Below are 20,313 nucleotides of genomic sequence, written 5' to 3' on the forward strand. Positions count from 1 at the left end.
AAACGATAGTTAGTGAAAAATATTAACTATTTTTTTCAAATAGTATCACAATTTACTATTATATTTAAGAAAATTAACCATTAATATCGTACACGCTTAATAGTATAAAACTAATAAGAATAGTAATTGTAAATAAATAAATATACCGATTTTGCTCTTATATATTAGGGGAAATATAAGGGGATATAAGGGGATTATAAGATTTATAAAAATCATTTATCATTATTTATGTGTTATTTTTGTTAAACTTTTTAATGGCAACATATAAATAAACAATATTTAGTTAAAAAAAATAAAAATTATCAAAAACAAATATTGAGTTTGCTTTTAGTCATATTGATAGTTAAATAATTATTTAGCAATTATAACAATATTTATGTATTTTTTTATTTTTTACTTTAATAGTTAAAAAATTACATTTATAATTCTGTGGTTTTAAGTTTAATTACATATTTTGAATAATTATTAATAGAAATTAAAATCATTTATGTTGGTTTGAATGATTTTATTTTTGGTTTTTGATTAGAAAAAAATGATTATGAATGAGGTAATGATCATTTTAAATGAGATTTATAGAAAATTAAATATAAAAACAAATAAACTCCATTAACATACAATGGAAAACGGGTTAACAGCACTCTCAGCACTCTGCACTAACGCAGCAAAAACGGTGTCAGACCTCCACAAAAATATTAAGGAAAACAACTTTGTTGACGACAAGTCACTTGATATTGCTCAACGCATCGAAAATGCAGAGGGACACTTCGACAGACTTGATGAGGTATTTGATAGAAAGAAGAACATCACAACTTCACTTAACACGATCGTCACCGATTTGGACAACACATCCAACAAAATCAAAAGTGAAATGGCTTCATATTCAACAGAGAATGACAACGACAAGTTGTATGAAATATTCAATGTCAAAATTGCACTTTATGAAGAGAAATGTAAAATGGACATAAAACCATTTGAAGATGAAATCAGCAGAATCAAACAAGCAAAAAACAATAAAATTGATCAAATTATAAAATCAGAGAAATTCATCGACTCAAAGAGACGACACGAAAAAGAAGAAGAAAAAGCCAGTCTTGAGAAGTTGACAGGAATGAAGATTGGGAATGTTGTGTTTGACTCAGACAAGGACAACTGGTCAAGAGACACCTCAGTGTTTGATAAAAAAGTCATGAACAAAAGCAACTTGTGCTTTTTGATCGAAGACACAAATCACAACAAGTTTGGTGGCGTGTTCACTGGTAATATAAATAAAGTTAGAACATGGTTTAACAATGGCAGTTCTTACCTATTTTCACTTGTAAGAAGTGGAACTTTAAAACCAAAAAAGTTTGGTAAGAGTGGAAGTAACCCCAATTATGAATTTTGTCTTTATTCTCAAAACAGTTCAGCACTTTTTGCATTCGGTGGTGGTCATGATATAGCTGTGTACAAGAAAGGCATTGATGGTAGTTTTTGCGACCCATCCACTTTCACCGCCAAACAAAACGAGTTGACTGATAATGACAATTTCACACCAAAGAGTGTTGTTGTCTTCCAACTTCACTGATTTTTTGTTGTCACTTTTGTTTTTATTCAAACATTGCAACACATTGACTCCAAAGTGTCATTTTTGTAATTTTCCACGTCACCATAACTTGAATTAATGTACACCAAGTTTTAACAAAATCTGCCCTTTTTGAAGGGCCGGATAGACTGAAAGAAAACGGGTTTTACCCTTCAAACCTAACACTGGAACGAACACTCGATTAGGACATCTTTGACGTTTCTAGTTTTTCAGGCATCTCCTCTTTGTGTCTTGTATCTTCCGGAAATGGATTCACGACGCCGCAACTCGCCGGGTTCAACAAGTTTCGCCAGTTGCGGCATATCTACTCTTTGTGTCCCGTTGTATCTTTCTGAAGTATGTCAATTGAAAAGTAGTTTGGTATTTTATTTATTATGGGTTTTCTCAAACTACAAACTATTGTAAAATATTTTAGAATCATATTAAAGTTAATATTGTCATCTAAAAACAAATAGCACAAATGTTGATATAATTAATTATAATTTAATAGTTTGGTAACACAATTTAATTTTTCAAACAAAAACTTAGAAAAGATCAATAGACATAATTAAATAATTACAATTGACAGTATATAGCAAATTGACTATTTTAAATAAATAAAAACATCAGTGATGTTGTTAAGATGAATCGCTACTTTTAAATGTATTTTTGGGTTCTACAGATATAGTAAAAATGACTTTATCAATTTGTATCGATTTTGTATCGAAACCCTGGTTTTTTATTAAAAATAGAACATCACCATGTTTTTTATAATCAGAAATATGCAACACTCAATGAAAATTTGATTTAAAAAGCTTTTTTGTGGAATTATTAGAGTCCACCCATAGACTCTAAGTAAGACTCTAAGTTAGAGTGCATCTTTCAAAGACTCGAGGCATCTAGTTGAAATTAAACTATAAAACAATAATAAAAATATCATATTTTAATAACTAGACTCTTGTATTTCAACTGGATTTTAATTTAAAAAAACTAAAACAAAAATATAATAATTATTTATCCTTGTCTTTTTGTGTTTTACTTGAATCGAATTGTTCTTAGATTTAAAAGTAATTGCACTCACCCGATAAACTTCAAGTTGTTTGTTGTTCAGATCTTCACCGGCCTTTCTGACCTGATCTTCCAACTCGGCAGTTCTCAATTCGCCATCTCTGACTGATTGTTGTGTATTCTTCAAATCGGCTTGTGTCTTACCAATATGAGTGTTAAATGTAGACTCCTTCTGTTCAAATTCTGCAAATTTTTTCCAGCTTCTTCAACCTTTCTGGCATACTGTTTAACTTGTTTCTTAGCTTTAACAGCCGCGTTTTGTGCTTCTTCCTTTTCTGTTTCGATTCCTTAGAATTCTGTTTCGTATTTTGCTTTCAATTTAGCAATGGAAGCTCCTATAGCACCAGCGTCCGCCAATTTAGCTTCTGAATCGGTGACTTTAGTTCTAAGTCTTTGAGTTTCTTTGTCAGCCTCTTGTTTCATTGCTCTCTTCTTCTCAAGTTCCTTCTGTAAATCAGCCTTTTGAGCAGTCAACGAGTTGATGGACTTCTCAGCTTGTTCCTTATATTCACCAAATTCGTTTTCGTTCTCCATCACTTCTCTGAGTTTGTCTGCATATTTCTTCTTCTGTGCTTTAGCCTGTTGGGCAGTTATTCTTTAAAGATCAAGTTGTTCATTTAATTCAGTCAATTCCTTCTCATAAGTGTTCTTCGACTGTTTATAAGTCTTCGCAGCTTGTTCAAGGGCTTCCAATTCAGTCTTCATCTCAGACATATCATCTTCAAGTTTGTCGAATTAGTCTTGTTTATAATCGAGTTCAGTATTTGTTCTCATCAATTCTTCAGAAGCAGCCTTATAATCTCTCACAGTCTTGACCTTCTCTTGTTCAGCCATCTGGATGTTCTTCTCAATGGTTTCGGCTCTGACTGTAATTTCAGCTATATCTTTCTTGTACTTTCCTTTAATCAATTGTGTCTTGGCGTGGTCTTTCTTTTCTTGATCAAGTTCAGTTCTAACGTTCTTCGTCTTGGTATTTCTGTTTCATCGCTTCATTGCCATCTTTATCATCATTTGCAGTGTCAAGTTGTCTCTGTGCCTTGTCGACTTCGGCATAAGTCTTTGATCATTTTGTCCATTTCCTCCAAATTCTTCTCATTCTTCTTCTTTTCATCAGTGAGTTGTTCAACTTGGACTGTCAAGTCATTCGCATTTTAGTCAATTTTTCTTCAGTGTTATTGCTTCATCTAAGTTGAACTGGACTTCCTGTAATTTGCTATCAGCAGCCTTTCGAGCACATCTGCACTGTCAGCCTTCTGTCTTTCTTCATCTAGTTGGGCTTATATTTAAGTTATTCTTGCATTCAACTCGTTCTTCTCTTCTTCTTGAGAAACAGAAGCCGGTGCACTGATTTGGACTTTAAATGATGAGACTTGTGCATTGAGTGCTTTGACTTGGTCTTTTGTCTTTTTTTCTTCTATCAAATTGGTCAGCAGCAGTCTTCTCGGCCTCCGCTTTGTCGTCCAATGCCATCTTCTTTTGTGCTTCAAATGCCTTAATCTGTGATTCATAATTCTCAATCTTCGTTGCGTTCGATACACCACTTTTTCATATTTTCTTAGCAGCATCAAGTTGGGTGTTCTGATCTTTCAACACAGCAACTTCGTTCTCCAAATCAACTATTTGGTTGTGTCTCTTGATGACTTCAGTTTGGTCGATATTTGAAGTCCCAACTTTATCTTCAAAGTCTTGTACTTGTTGTTCCAAATCGGCTATATTTCTTCTTGTCCTTAGCCGTTCTGTCTCTAAATTCAGTCAACTCAGTGTTGTTTGCTTCTAAGTCTCTTTGTAACTTTTTGATTGAACCATTCAGATTGTTGGTCTCATCTTCGTGTGCTGAAACCAAGTTATTGAGTTGGTCATATTGGTTTTTAAGCTTCTTCTTTTCAGAAGAAAGTTGGTCTTTGTCATTCGCTAAGTTCTTCACCTTCTCTTTAATTTCGTCGTTTTTGCTTTCAACCTTTTTGCTTCTTTTTCTTTGGCAAATTTGTCCTTGTTGACTGTTTCAAGCTCTTCGTTGGCTTCAACAACTTCTTGTTCTATTTTTGTAATAACACCAGTAAGTTCGTCGACTTTAACACTCAATTCCTCAATCTTTTTATTACTCTTATTAACAGTTCCATTGAGTTTCTTCTTATCAACAGTATCAGTGTCGGCATTCTTCTTGAGATAGTCAAAGTTCTGTTGGAGTTGGTCAAGTTCGGCTTTAGTTCTTCCCAAGTCGTTCTTAGTAATTCTTAACTTCTCATTTGCGGCTTCAACTTCTTCGTTAAGAGCAGCTTTTTCTCATTCAGCGTCTTCTAATTTGGCATCGACAATAGATTTGGCTTTAGTCAAATTGTCATTGTCAGCCTTCAATTGAGCCGGCCGCTTCTCTTGGGCATCTTTTTTCTATTCGTGTTCTCGGCATCAGCTTCAAGCTTGTCTTTCTTATTAGTAGTTTAGGCAAGTTGTTCATTCAAGTTATTTAATTCAACGTCTTTTTGGTTCATATTCGATTTAGCACCAGCCAAGTACTTTTCAGTCTTCTCCATATCATCTTTCAACGCTTGGATTTGGGCTTCGTAGTCGGCCTTTTGTGCTTTCAACATATCAGAGTCGTTCAGACCATCTTCAATTCTCTTCGTCAACTCAGCAATTTTTCTATTTTTATCTTCTAACTCATCTTTCTCTGAGTTCAATAATGAAATCTTCTTATCACTTGCATTCTTGGCTGAAGTCAAAGCAGCAGTTTTGGTCTTCTCAGCTTGCAACTGTTGGTTATACCCATCTCTCTCGTCTGAGACCTTCTTGTTCGAGCAACTTGTTTGTCGAGTTTCTTCTCGGTATCGTCAAGAGCCAATTGAGTCTTTTTCAAATCATTTTTGGTACTGGCAAGATCGTCTTTAATATCATTCAAACAGAGTCAATGTCTTCATTCTGTGCGTTGACATCAGAAATGGTGTTTTGCAACTTCTTGACTTGTTTCTCCAAATCGGCAATATCGTCTTCCTTCTCGTGCAATTGTGTCTCAAGATCCTTTGGATTGTCTTCTTCGGCTTCAAGCTTCTTTTTCAAATCGGAAATTTCGCCTTCCTTATCTTCAATGTCTTTGTTCAACTCAGTGATAACACTATCCTTCTAAAAAATAGTGGCTTTGTGTTCGGTAATTCCGTCTTGGAGTCTTTGATTATCAGCTTCAAGTTACTTGTACTCAGTGGTTAACTTGCTCAAGTCTTCCTTTCCTCTCTTGATATCAACTCTGAGTTCCTCAATGTGTTTTTGGTCTTCTTGTGACTTCATATCAGCCTTGTCAAGTGAAACCTTCTTTGGCTCAATATCTTCTTTAAGCTTTTAAACTAAAGTTTCCAAGTCGACGTTCTTGATTTTCATTTCAGAAAGTGCCTTCTCAGCGACTTCTCTCTTTGCAATTTCTTCAGCAAGCTTCTTCTTTAAAAGCTTCAATTTCTTTGTCTTTAGCTGCGAATTAACACTCGTCAACTCTTTTTCTCTTAAGTGTTGGTCATACCTTTTGGAACAATCTGAACCAATTTCTGAATTGGTACTTAGTGTGGATGGTGTCTTGAATGACAATAATAGCAATCTGTTCAACAAGTTTCTGTTCAATAAGTTTTCATTGTGAAATTGCTTTTGCACATATATGAAGACCACCAACAAGTTCAGTGTCTCTGTTTTCTCTAATCTCTTCAATTCCATCAAGAACACCAACCTTGGAGAAAATCTTGGTCTTGCCAAATCTCAATTTTTCAGTGTTAACTCTTGGCTTGTTTCTTGTACTTCTCACAAATTAGTTTCATGAAATCTTTGACTACTGGCATGGCGTCTGAAGTCTTCTTGTTGATGTTTGTTCCAAGAAAAAAGTATCTCTTCAAGAATTCGTTGCAGTTTATTCTGTTTGGATACCCAAGACGAGTAATTCTAATACCTTCCAAGACACCATTGCATCTCAATTGCTTCAAGACAGTCGAGTCAATGAAGTAGCGTCTTGTCTTCTGTGTATTTAAAAAACGCAGATAATATAGTGTGGTGTAGTCATTCTCAATTTCTTCATAAGATCATCAAGTTATTCTCTGTAATTAGATCCCACAGTCAAAAACTTGGCACCTTTCTGGCCCTTGTTGGCACCACCAGCCGAAGCTCCGAAGTCATCACCACCGGCAACATGCAAACTGAACAATTCTGAAATGAACTTCCCTTGAACAGCCAAGAAAGTCTTTTTTATATGTGGTTTCAATGTATTTTTGTTCTTTCAAATTTTGTCAATATCATCATACCTTAGTTTTATTTGAATTTTTTAGTTTTACTTATTTACTAATTTTTTTATTTATATAAATAATATAAATAATACTTTATTGATATTATTATATTATTAATATAATAAATGGTAATGTTTATTAGAAAAGCTATATATACCCAGTGAATAAATTTCATAAAAAAAATACAAAAAAGTGTATAGTAGTATATAAATAATGTGGATTTAGGGGGCACCCATTTTATACTATATTTTATCATAATTTAATTAAATCGCGAGGGGGACGGTTTTGGAAAACCTGAAGGGGCGAAGCCCCAACTCAGTAATCTGAATTTAATTATAAATCAATATTTATGGTAAATTTATAATAATTAAATTTTATGGTAAATTTATAGTATAGTCGGGTAATAAATAGCATTAAAAAGGGACAAAGGTAGTTAATTTTGATAAATATAATTTTGAAACTATAATTTTTAAAAAATCTATTTAAAGGTCAAATTAAACATAAAATTAAATTAATAATATAAATTATCGTTTTTTATTTTAAATGATTATAAATTGAATAATTATAAATTTCTATTTCAAAAATAAACAAAAACACCTCAATTTGTTCACTTAAAAAATGTGGAAGTCTAAAACGCAGCACTTTTTATGGTTTGTCTGAAACTTGTTTTGTTAAAGAATTTTTCCTTTGTTTCATTTCTTTTCTGCTCTTCTTCAACTCCAATTGTTTTAATGTTAAAATGGTCTTTCTCTTATCCTTTCTCAATGGGAATGGTTCAACAACGAAAGATTGAAAGATTGAAATAACAAATGATGATTTTTCAGTGATTCCCTGACACTTTCAAAAATTGACACTGTTGTTAATTCATAAAACTCTGGCATTTTAACCATATACATCGTAAATATATATTGAAATACAGTTTCAAAATTGGTTTCTTGTATTTAAATTGCTTTTTTATGTTGATTGCCTGTGGTTGTTTCATCAAGGGTTCCTTTCTCTTCTTCTTCCATTTTTTTCAAAGATTGAAAAATATCAAAAATAGAAAGTTATGGTTTTCTTTTATTATTTTCAAAGTAGTTAATTAAAAAACCCTTCTAATACTTTTATGGTTAAAGAAATTATATTTTATAGTTTTTTACTCAAATTAACTACTTCTGTCCCAAATTAACCCCCTTTATCACCCGACTATAATATGAATTTTTATCTTCCTTAAAATGATTGAAGGGATAATTAAACTTGATTATGATAAAAATGTTGATGGTTATGTTAAATATGATTTAGATGACAAATCATTATTTGTTGATCTTAGATGTGGATATAGAATTAAAATTAGAAGAATAAAAAGATTCAAAGAATATTTGAATGATTATCTTAACACTCTACAAAGTAATGAAAATGTAATATGTAATTACCAAACTAATGAAAGTTGGAGTAAAACATATCCTTTAACAGATAAATATGCTTTAAACAAATTGATTAGCGTTCTAAAAACAAGAATATTTGATCATTATGAAATAATTAAAGCTTCAAACTCAGATTATGATATCGATATACCAGAACTTATAATTGTTTTAAAAATAAAAGTATTTATTTATATATATATTAATTCTCAAATAATTTACTAATATCTAAAGTGTTAACAGTAATATAATGTTCTAATCTCGGAAGCATCTTATTAATAATTCCATCTCTCATATTATTATGATTGTTTTCTAATTCTTCTATTTTATTAAGTAAAAATCTAATTGTTCTTGCTTTTCATCATCTATATTTTTGACTTTTTTTTATTTAAATCATTTTTCGTAATTTTAACTTGTTTCTTAATTAATGTTTGTTTACCTTTAATTTTACAAAATACATATTTATTTATATAAATTGTAGCATTTGAATCTTTTGTATTGATTAAGTTAACTTTTGGATTATTATTAATATATCTAATGATTTCTTTGTTACATTGTTATACATATCTATTTCATTTAAATTGTATTTGTTTATTATCTTCTGTAATGCAATAATATGTTTAAAAGTAATATCAGACAAATTTTCAGTCTTTAACACGGGATTTTGTTCCGCCTTCGGCATGGATACATCGCAGATGCGGACTCCACATCCTTTGGATGTGTCGATGTTTCGCTCAGCTTTCGGCATGATGCTTTGCTCAATATCATATTCATCTTCACTTTCATCAATTTCATTTGGAGAATAAGACATACCAAATACTGTTTTTGGTGTTACATCGTACTTTCTTTGGAGTGATTCTTCTCTTACTTTAATAATTTCAGAAGTATCTATTTGTTTTAATGGGTCCGTCTTTGTTCTTTGATTTGTTTTCTTCGAAAAACTAATTAAATTTACATTTTTTATAACAACCATTAATTTATAACGAAATTACTTCTTAAATAGTTTTTGTCTTTGAATTAATTTATTTTTGGAAATAATAAAATTTTTTGATTGTATATTTATAATAAAAATATACTTTGTTATATAGTTTCGATAATGAATAAAAAATGCCGCGGACACGAAAATAAGAGAATAGACATCCTTATATACAGAAAGGACATCCTTTATCACAAAGGACGTCCTTCGGCCTATATTCCCGTCCTTCGTCCCCATGTCCGTCCTTTCTCTGAAAACAACACTTTTGAGTTTTATTATCATAGTCTTGTTTTTTTTGTTTAAATTTATGTAAAATAATTGGGGTTTCACCTAAATTAATCACAATATTCGTTTTTGGATAAAAATGCATTATTTTTGTTTATGGAACTATTTTTCGGTACTATAATATTATAAATTACTTATTATAAAATAATGAATAAATAAAAACAAATAATATAAACTCTAGTTTTTATTCGTTTTTATTTATTTAAACACACTTGTTTCACCACCACCTTAACAAAGTATTTGCCGCGAGTATTTTTAAGGGAAGTCCGCATTTAAGTCACTGTTCGTGCGTCCCCATGTCACCCACTTTCCTTGTCCGTACTGTTTGGACGCTGATGTGGTTCCCTTGCAAACGGGGTTTAGAAGGATCCGCGCCAAGGAGGACATTGAAAGTATGTGAAACGGGTGCACAAACAGACCGCCTGTGCCTTCTTTTTGGTTATCATCTCACTCGGTTTCCACTGATTCGAGGTGAATTATCGACACATTTTTAATTCGGGAACCAGACCAAATATTATCCCAAGCTCCCATTTATTAAAATTTTAATTAAAATATTATATTAAATAGTAAAAAATAACTTTATTTTTAGAGACGATGAAAAAGCCTTTACCATCATCATTTGTTTTTGATCGAATAAAATAATTATTAAAATATTATAACTATGAAACTACCGAAAGTTAATTTCAACAATTATTTATATATTAAAAATCATTTAGAATAATTTTCTTGAAAAAAGTGGAATTAAACCCGATAGTTCCAAAATATTTTAAGTGAATTAAACCCAGATTATACTGTATTATTATAATTATTATCATACTCGATCTAATATATCAATAGTATATATATTATAATAAATTTAATATATATAAAAATATAATTATTATAAAATAATAAAAAATTAAAATTTAAAAATTTGTAAATTCAATAATCATTAACACAATACTGAGAATCAAAAGCCAAACAAAAACAAGTTAATATTCAAATATTAACTTGTTGTGTTTTTTAACATTTTTATCTATTAAAAACAATTATTATTTTGTGTAAATATTTTTAATTATGTTGTAACATTAAAAAGTCTTAAATTTACATACTAATAATTAAACCTTCATCTACGTTTTTAATATTTTTTTGTTTTAAACGCTTTTTCAATAATAATATTTGTTGTTTGTACCAAACGAGAAAGAGTAATAGTGGGTTTATTAAATCATATTCTTGTGATTGATGTGTAAATATCATTATTTTAAACAACCAGTCAAATAAAATGATGTTGATTGAAACAAATTATAATGATAATCATACTTAATGACATAATGTTTGTAATAGTTTTATTTTTTGTGTTAATTATCATGTCTGTTTTACTTGCTGCAAACTTTACAATAAAAATATGACATTATTGTTATTAAACACAAAATCGACAATTTATATATATATATGTTATAACAATAAAATCACAACATTATTATTTGTTTTCATTGTTTTTATTAAAATTTGTGTTGTTTGATAAAAAGTATTGCAAAGAAACAATTGTAATAATAACTACATTTATTTTTAAGTTGCTTTGGGTGTCGAAATATGTGGATATATATTAATTATATCATCAAATATTAAAAAAATACCTGCTTAATTGTGAACAAGATTAAGATTGTCTACTTTAGTTTAAACTTTTATTATTTTGATAATATTAAATTGATATTAATTACTAATCATTATTATTTTATACACAAATAAATGACCAATGAAAAATAATGTTACAAATGAATTAATTACTTAATCATTAAATGATCACTTTTTAATGTGGTTTTATTGTGTTTATTGTTATGTTTTTTATGTTATATCAATCAATCTCTCGAGATTTAAAAACGCTACGTAAGTTGATGTTATTCAATTGTATTGAAAAAATACAAATATTATTTGCATTTAGAATAAAAGACAATCGGATTGTTATAATATATTAGAAAAGTGATTATGTTGTTTTTATATTTAAATGCACTGTAGTTTATTTGTTTGATTTATTACAATAAATATTTATTGAATAATTATTATTCTTTATGTCAATTAAAATAGTTTTAAATAGAACAATATTATTCAAATATAAATTTATATTTATTTTTAATTTAAATGTTATTATAATGAATAAAAAATATTATTATTTTTTGGAAATTATTTTTTGATTTAATAAATAATTAAGTTTACTATATAAAACAATAAATTTACAGGCAGTGAAGTGAAGGTATAAATTTTCAATTGAATACTGAAAAGGGTATTGAGAATAATTCTGTAATTTCACGTCGTTTTTTACTGTTTTTCGGGTTTTATTTTTTAGTCAACAAAACAAAAAAAATTAGATCCATTTTTAATTTTTTTAAATTTTATTTTTATTATGATATATTAAACAATAATAAAAAAGCATCATTTTATTATTTAATTATTATTCAATAATATAGTTTAAATCTATTATTGATTGGTTTAAACTTGAAAAATCAAATAGTAATGAAACTAGAACACAATCAGTCAAAAATAAAGGTAATAAGTAATGATATTTTTCTACTTTTTTTCATGAGCGTCAAATTAACAAAATCACAAGATTATGAATAAAAAATAAAACATTGTTGAGTATTTGAATTAAGAACAACAAAAAAACATAATAAAAACCACTATTTCAATAATGAAAATACAGAAGGCTGAAAAATCACTTGACAAAGAAAATAGGGATGACAAAATTCTATTTTTAATTTTCAGAGTAATTATTATTAAGGTTTGAGAACCATCATTAGGTGATTTTGTTTACATTTCTCGAATAAATTAATTCAGTTATTTTACCATAAACTTGGTTTTGTTATAAGTAAGAATTTGAGTAATAATTATAACGGTAATGCTTGATTTTAATAACTTGAAAATTATTTGGAAAAAAGCATAAAAAGAATTAAACTGTTTTTCAAAACTCTGTACTGGGATGCCCGATTTTTTAGACAAATAATTTCTAAATAATTTTTCCTTTGCTTAACCCTCATTTTTGTTATAAATATTTACTCGAAAAAAACAAAATAACGAACCCGACTTTTTTAAATTTTACTTGACAAATAAATCTTGCACCAAAAATTTACTTGAAAAATATAAAAAACAAACTTGGGATTAAAATTTTAATTACCATAACACAATTTTTGCCAAAAAAACTTAAACACAACTTTATAATTAAATGTCCATGTTTACAGAATCACCAAGTTGTGTTTTGGATAAAAATGAAAAGTACTAATGAGTAAAACAAGCATTGAGAGAAGATAAATTGGTTAAGGTTATACAATTGAAAAGTTTTTTTAATTTTTGAACTGTTTATTTTATTTAAGACTCTTTTGATTAATAACCTTGATTGTTTAAATGTTTGTTTTATGTTATCGATAACTTTTTTAATTGTTGAAATAAACAAAAACTTATTATTAATTTAAGTGTTGTATCATTTGATGCAATAATGTCCTTCATTACATCATTGGTTTATTGTTATATTGTCGTTTATCTTGTGTTTGTTAGAAAGATAGAATTTTACTGACGTTTAGTCACAAAATAAACCACTGACCAAATAACGAACCTGGAAAATCGGGAAAGATTTACCCATTATTTGGGTGATTTCCAGATTTTTTGTTCGATAATTGAAACTGTATTGATTTTTAAGGGTTTAAAACTGTGTACAGTTGTTGGTTCAACAAACAGGAAAATAAAAAATAAAACAAATAAAAAATAGTAAATAACGGGAAACTAGGACAAAGGGTTTATATAAATTTTGGAAACGGTACAGAGTTTTGGAATACAGTTTACAATCCGATAAAAACTGTTGTTTTATACTTTCTTTTTAGACATGATATTGACCAAGCTTGAGATATAATGTCTCTTTAGTTCATAACCGAATAATTGGAATTTGAAATGTGTTCAAAACTCTCCAAAAGTGGAGTGAAAAAACCACGTCAAGATGGAGAGGAAATTATGAAAGTCACAAAAGAAATAAAACCCAACGCAACAAAAAAGTCATAATTTACAGAAAAATTTGTTTAGAATGCGGGAAATGTTCTTTTGTGTTTTGTGAAGATTCATTATTCTTAATGAATTTAAATTATTAAAATTATCTTCGGGAAGAGAGCACGTTGAGGCAATTGTTTCTACTTTATAAAGTGAAAGCTTTGTGACATTATGAGCACTTGCCGTGCTTTTATAAACACACCAGAAGTCGTCTAATTGAAGAGTTTAGTGCGTTTTCAAACATATTTTCAAATGCAGCAAATATTAAACGACTTTTTGCTCTGCCCGATGAAATAGCGACAGTTTCCGTATCTGATATTGAAAGGAAGAATAAAAAAGCTTTTTTCTTCCGTTGAAACTACGGTGTTGGTTAGTCATATCAATGAATTGTTATAGCAAATTGAGTTATCGGGAAACTCGGTGTAACACATTCCATACAAAAAAATCAAATTGTCAATATTTGTAACAACTTCCATGTATTATACCATGAAATCACCAAGTCTCCGGCAGTCCTGTTGACACGCTTCACTAGAGTTTCTATCCTTTCAAACTCACAATTGGCGAATTGGAGGAGATCCAGAATCGAATTGTTCGAAAATACGTTTTTAAATCGAGTTCAGTTTCATTTTTTGTTTTTATAAAAATAAAACGCTGTTTTTAGTCTTTATCAAGTAATTTCTAATTTTAAAAATAGAATGAGTGGTAATTCCCGAAAAAATAAACCTAAAACAGCTAACCAAAAATCATTATTAAGGCATTTTGGCCAATCATGTTTCTGTCAATCAATTTATTCTTTGTCGAGTAATTATTCTGCATCCTGTAGTTGATAATGAATTATCAAAGGAATTAATAAGCTGTTTAAATGATGATGAATTATTTAAATTGAAAAAAAAACAAATAGGAGTGTTAACAACAGTAAAAAAACACAAGTGATTACTTTTTATGAGATGACAGAATGGTCAGCATTCCATTATTTACAAAATAAGCATCTTAATTATTCATACCTTCGTTTGCAAATTTGTTTCGAGTAACGACTTTTAATTAATTCTTGTTCGAGACAACAACAAGTATGGTTTATAATAACCGAATACAAACAATAAAATAACACAAACAAAAAACAACTGGGACTATTTTTGATTTAAAAAGCTTGAGTACTCTTTTTAAAGTATCACCGGGTAGATTGTCGCAGCTCAAAGATGTTGGAATTAACAAAATAATTGGAATACAAAAAGCGTCGGTGGACAAAATTTACTTTCAAATCAACAAGAAAACCAACTTAAAGAAATGATAATCAATCGATTGGAGTTTGGTAAGGCATTAACTGCAACATTTATAAAAACATATATTGAAAAGTGTTTTGGTATAACTTATACAAAACAAGGAATATACAACAAAATGAATCATTTGGGATTGAAACTGGTCAAAGTTGTTGTTGTGGAAAAAAGTAGATAAGGAGTTACACCCGAAGCGATTGTTGATTATTTTCAAAGTGTCGATTCAACAATTGGAAGAAAAACAGCAAACTTTATTTTTAATATGGATGAGTGTGGACACCAGGAATTTATTGATACACAAAAATTTTAAGGTGTTTATTACACTTAATGTCAAGTTGGATAAAGTTCGCTGTGCAGCCGACAAGTCAATCAAGACAATCATTCATATTACTTGTATTAATGCAAGAAGTTATCGGTTAAAACCAACTTTCATTATCCCAAAAAGACATATTAGTTCATGTTTAAATCAACATGGTTATGATGAGACTAATTGTCATTTTATGTTTGGAAAAAAAGTACTTTGACTAATACACTTTTCAAAGAATGGGTCGATAACGTGTTTATTTTGGAAGTAAACAAACTCCGTGCTATTCACAATTACAAAGGAACAGTGATTCTGTTTTTGGACAACTGTTGTAGCCATAATGACAAAAGTGTCATCGACAATCTTGCCAAAAACAACATTCAAGTAATTCACTTTATTCCGAACACAACAAACTTTCTTCAAATGCTCGACGTTGGAATATTTGGCAACCAGAAAAGTCACCGAGCACGTACAGATATTTTGGAAATGAACATTAATGAAGTCTAAACCAAACAATCAACACCATCATCTTTACCAGTAATTTTGTCAGATGGAACTGATTATTTGAAAACTAAACAAGAAGAACTTAACTGGCTAAAATCTGATTATTCCAAAAATATATGCGATAAAACAGAGTTTTATTTAAATTATAAAAAAACGATTTTATAATTGAAAATATAAAATGAAATCAACAATTGGTTACTAGGTACAGGCAAGAATCATTTGTTGATGACTTAGTTAACCAAAGGAGGTTGAACAAATAATCAAAGATATTTGTTGAAATTTTAGTCAGTTATGAAAAGCCATTACCAATGTTATCAGCACATTCAAACAAGTAGGTGTTGATGTTATTAGATGTTGTAATGGTAATTACTACTGCCTTTGTAACCCCCTTCTTGCCCGGGAACTATATAGACGAGGAGATATTGTCAGAGCACTTGTCAACTTTTCAGTGCGTGAATCAGAATCAGTTCAAAATAAAATTCGAGTTGATTCTGGAGATAAAAAAATGATGGAAAAAAATTGAATCCAAGAATAAACTAAATTTAAAAAGGAAAGAAAAAAGAACTGAAAAGAAATTAAAAAAAGTCAAGTCAATTGACAAAAAAGAAGAAAAGAAGTTAAAAATTGAAAAAAAAACGAAGTCAAAGAAACAAAACCGATTGATTAAAAATATCAAGCTTTTTTTAAATAAAAAAAGGAACAAAGAGAGACCAAATTGCAAAAAAGACAATTCAACAAATTTGTTTATAAATTATATTTAATTACTGATAAATAGAATACTCCAATGTCTGATGATAAATTGATAACGCTTGACCGATTGAATGACGAGAGAATTGATAAATATATTGAAAGTATTCACTCTGATTTGAACAACAACGTCGAATGTTTTACATGCGTAGGCATCGAATTGATTACTCGTAGAGACGTTAAATATTTATTAAAATTTTGTATTGTTGGGATACCTATATATACACGGAAATCATTGGGCGTTGTTCTTGTTGTTAAACAAGCAATGGCTGGAGTGCTTTGTATTATTATTCTTTGCTGATCAATGTACAAGAAGACGATACGTTGTTAAATGACTTTTCAAAACAAAGATTGGAATTTATCAGAAGATCTTTTGGTGATACAAAGTTGTTAATATATCAAGCTATAAAACAAAGGGGGTCTTGGGAATGTGGTTATAGAATAATGTGGGTGTTGAACAAACTGGCAAAAGGTAACTCCCTTGAAAACTCTTTGATTTATGATGAAGTGGAATTTATGGAATTTGCTTTGTGGTTTGTAAAGTTTAGTTAATTGATGGTTTTAATCTAGTTTATTTGTAATTTGGGTTTTTTATGATTATTATTAAATAATAATTTAAATAACTAATGTTTATAATTCATAAATTGAAAATTTGGTAGTAAAAATAAAAAAATGTCCATATTTATTATAATAAAAAGAACAATTTCATCCCGTTAAACAAGGGCTTTATTGAGAACGATTGTTTTAGCCAATTAAAAGGCGATTTATAAAAATAAAAAACCCTTTTATTTGGCAATCAATAGAAAATTCATATTATTACTTTACTGCCTGTACACAATTAATAATACTTAAAAAACATAATTAATTATTTGAGTTTAAACAAACAAACATTTACAAATTATATTAATATTAAATAAATAAGATCATATTATTATCTATCATAATAATTATAATAGATTGTACAATATATACATATTAAATATATAATCACAATTTTTAAACCATGTTGATATAATCAAAAATATAACTAAAGTATTTGGAAACGATCATCATCGAGTAGCGATTAAGCTGAACTACCATTTGTATATTATTAAATTTTGTTGTTTATAATTATTAAATCATTGAGGTATAATTTTTATTGATAAAAAAATCGTCAGAAAAAAATTTAAAAATTAATTCAGGGTGTGCCAAAAAATGTAAATAATGGAGACTTTTCATGAACAATTTAAAACGAATATTTATTTTAGATAAAATACAGATATTCGAAAAATAGTCTGGCACAGAAATACCGACCGGCAAACCATAAATTTATAGTATATTATAGTTTTTAGTTTTTTGTCCTGTTTTTTCAAATTTTGCATTAAAAAACTATTAAATAGGTTTTAGAAATTATTTTTATAGTTTGCCGGTCGTTTTTTCTGTGCCGGTTGGTTTTTCAGGTATCTGTAGTACAGTAGGAGGAAAAAGTGGGATGCTGAGAAAAAGGCGGATGCTAATCTAAATATAAATTTATTTTAGTGTTTTTCATTTTATTAATTATTTAAATAATTATTAATATTAAAATTTATAGTAGTTATAAAAATAGTAATATAAGTGGGATGCAGGTCTTGAATTAAAACTAAATATAAACTATATTTTTTTAAAAATTTTAAACAAACTAATAAATGGAGTTGAAACTCAGAACTAATATTAATCAAATGGAACAATATCACCCGTTTGTGCTTTTAAAGAGATTATTTAAGTATTGGGTCTATTTTATTTATGAAATAGATATTTAATCATACGTCCACATCAACTAACACATAGAACAGAAAAAGTGGTGGAAAATTATAGTACTTCATGAGAACGATATGAGTAAACGAATTCAATTGACACTTCTACAAACTTTTAAAATATTATTTGGAAGAGGAAGTATAGTTTTATAATTCAAGGTGATGTCCAAGCTTACTTCTTCAAATCATTACAAAGAAAATGTTTTCATTGTGAAAACAGTGTTGTGTGTTGACTACAGAAAAAATGATTTTATTAAACTTGTTTAATTTCAACTCCTATTTATTTAGCATTACAGCTGATAATTTTTTATGATTGCTTATATCAATGCATATAATTATTTATTCATTGTGCTATATGGTTATGATTGTATTGAAAATGAATATTAAACATATAACTTATAACGTTTTGGTAAACTCGTCAATCGTCAAGTCAACATCAATATACATTTGGAAATTAACGAAGAAGAATTATCGAAAATGAAAGATATGAACATTCGATTGTTCAACAACTAAATGTTGTGGTTTTATTCTTATTGTTATAAAAATAAAAATACAGTAAATCAATCAAACTTTTAGAAGTGTTAAGAATATACTTTTTTGAACATTTTATTTTTTGTACATAAAATAACCAATAGTTACGAGCATCCTCTTTTTTCTAGCATCCCCTTATTTCCTTTTACTGTATAGTTGACTAAATAATAGTCAGAGACCAAATAATTGTAAGAAATAAGATAAATAGTTTTAAAACCATAATCAAGAACTATTTTTAAAAATAGAAATGGGTTTCTTAGCATTATTTGGTGTACCTTTTTTTCACTTTTTTAATTAGTCATTTACAAGGTAATTAACGGGAAATACATCCTTTTAAAATTATTTAGTCTCTGATAATTATTTGGTCAACTGTACAACTTAAATTCAAACTTTTGAATTATTCATAAAACATTTAATAACTTATAACTTAAAAATAATTTGTTTTCAATGAAGATTTATTTTCATTTGATAAAATATACAATTTAACTGTCCCGTTAAATTGTATATTCTATGATTATTTTTATCATTAAAATTAGTTGTAGACATCTCAAAAAAATTTGATCTGACTTTGTCATTAAACTGTGACTTGTTTCCGAAAGAATCAAGCAAGAGTGAACTTTTGTTCATTACAACTTAAAAAAAATAAATTTTTTACTGTAATTTATAACATTTTACTAGAGCCGTGGTTCCAGGGTGTCTAGCTTTTTTGAAATTAATTTAAAAAAATGTCTCATTTAAATTAAAATTGACTAATATTTATAGTTTTGCAAATTTTAATTTTTACCGTTTTTGAAGGAATGAACAATTAAAAAATCAAAAATATGAAGTTAAAGGGGTGTGAAAAAAGTTACACTCGTGGGTTAGTGTTTTTGAGTTTTTTTTATTTCTGTAAATAATCAAAAAAACAATTAATAAAAAATTTATTTTGTCTCTTTATTTGATAAATTTTAATTTTTTTTTGGTTGTTTAAACCTTATAGAACAGTTTTTTTAGTCACTTTTGGTCATCTCTTTATCATTCGACAAATCCGGCCTTTACTTTACATAAAAAACAATTTATTACTTTTAATAACAAACATGGGCATCTTGAACAAGTCAGAAATGCTCTTGTAAACCTTGTTTTTCGAATCAAAACAAAGAAAAGTTGAAATATAAATTATACAAAAAAAACCATAATCATATTATTATTTTTTTATTAAAATATTAGAAGCGGTTTTTACTAAAAATTTTCCACCTCTTTATATACCTTTGGGAGTCAATTTTTACAGCCCGAAATAGAACAAAATTTGAAAAAAATATAATTAGCGCAGTTCTGATTAAGACATTTTCCCCGATTTTGGTTTTAAGTTTTATGTAATTTTTGTTTGTTGAATAACAAAAAGAACGCTCTAGAGCTGCCACTTCATAACATTTTAAGGATAAATCGCGAGTGAAAAAAAACCGATCAATCAAATTCAATCTAGTCTATAAATAGTAACTATTATCAAAATTATAAAATTAAATATATTTTATTATTTGTTTAACAAGTTGTTTTTTTAAATAAATAAATTTATCAATCTATTGGAAACGTGTTTTATAGTTATAATGTGAAAGTCATTTATAACAATTGATTGTATTGATAATCGTTTATC

The 20,313-nt window shown here is 28.3% G+C and overlaps 3 protein-coding genes across 3 annotated transcripts; all 3 read right to left on the reverse strand.

The window, feature by feature from the left end:
* Positions 1-3,364: 3,364 nt before the first annotated feature.
* Positions 3,365-4,099, reverse strand: EIN_028600 (hypothetical protein; the record flags this gene model as incomplete). The annotated part of the gene is made up of 3 exons (XM_004253798.1): positions 3,365-3,564; positions 3,675-3,761; positions 4,000-4,099. The coding sequence occupies 3 exons, from the start codon at positions 4,097-4,099 to the stop codon at positions 3,365-3,367; spliced, it is 387 nt and encodes a 128-aa protein (XP_004253846.1).
* A 75-nt stretch (positions 4,100-4,174) lies between these two features.
* EIN_028610 (M protein, serotype 12 precursor, putative) lies at positions 4,175-5,908 on the reverse strand (the record flags this gene model as incomplete). The annotated part of the gene is made up of 5 exons (XM_004253799.1): positions 4,175-4,349; positions 4,554-4,905; positions 5,133-5,415; positions 5,528-5,746; positions 5,867-5,908. The coding sequence occupies 5 exons, from the start codon at positions 5,906-5,908 to the stop codon at positions 4,175-4,177; spliced, it is 1,071 nt and encodes a 356-aa protein (XP_004253847.1).
* Positions 5,909-5,959: 51 nt separating this feature from the next.
* On the reverse strand, positions 5,960-6,322 carry EIN_028620 (hypothetical protein; the record flags this gene model as incomplete). The annotated part of the gene is made up of 1 exon (XM_004253800.1): positions 5,960-6,322. One exon carries the CDS (start codon positions 6,320-6,322, stop codon positions 5,960-5,962), a length of 363 nt encoding a protein of 120 aa, XP_004253848.1.
* Between the last annotated feature and the right edge of the window lie 13,991 nt (positions 6,323-20,313).

Source organism: Entamoeba invadens (assembly GCF_000330505.1).
Source record: "Entamoeba invadens IP1 unplaced genomic scaffold scaff_1105074724875, whole genome shotgun sequence".
Classification (NCBI taxonomy): domain Eukaryota; phylum Evosea; order Mastigamoebida; family Endamoebidae; genus Entamoeba; species Entamoeba invadens.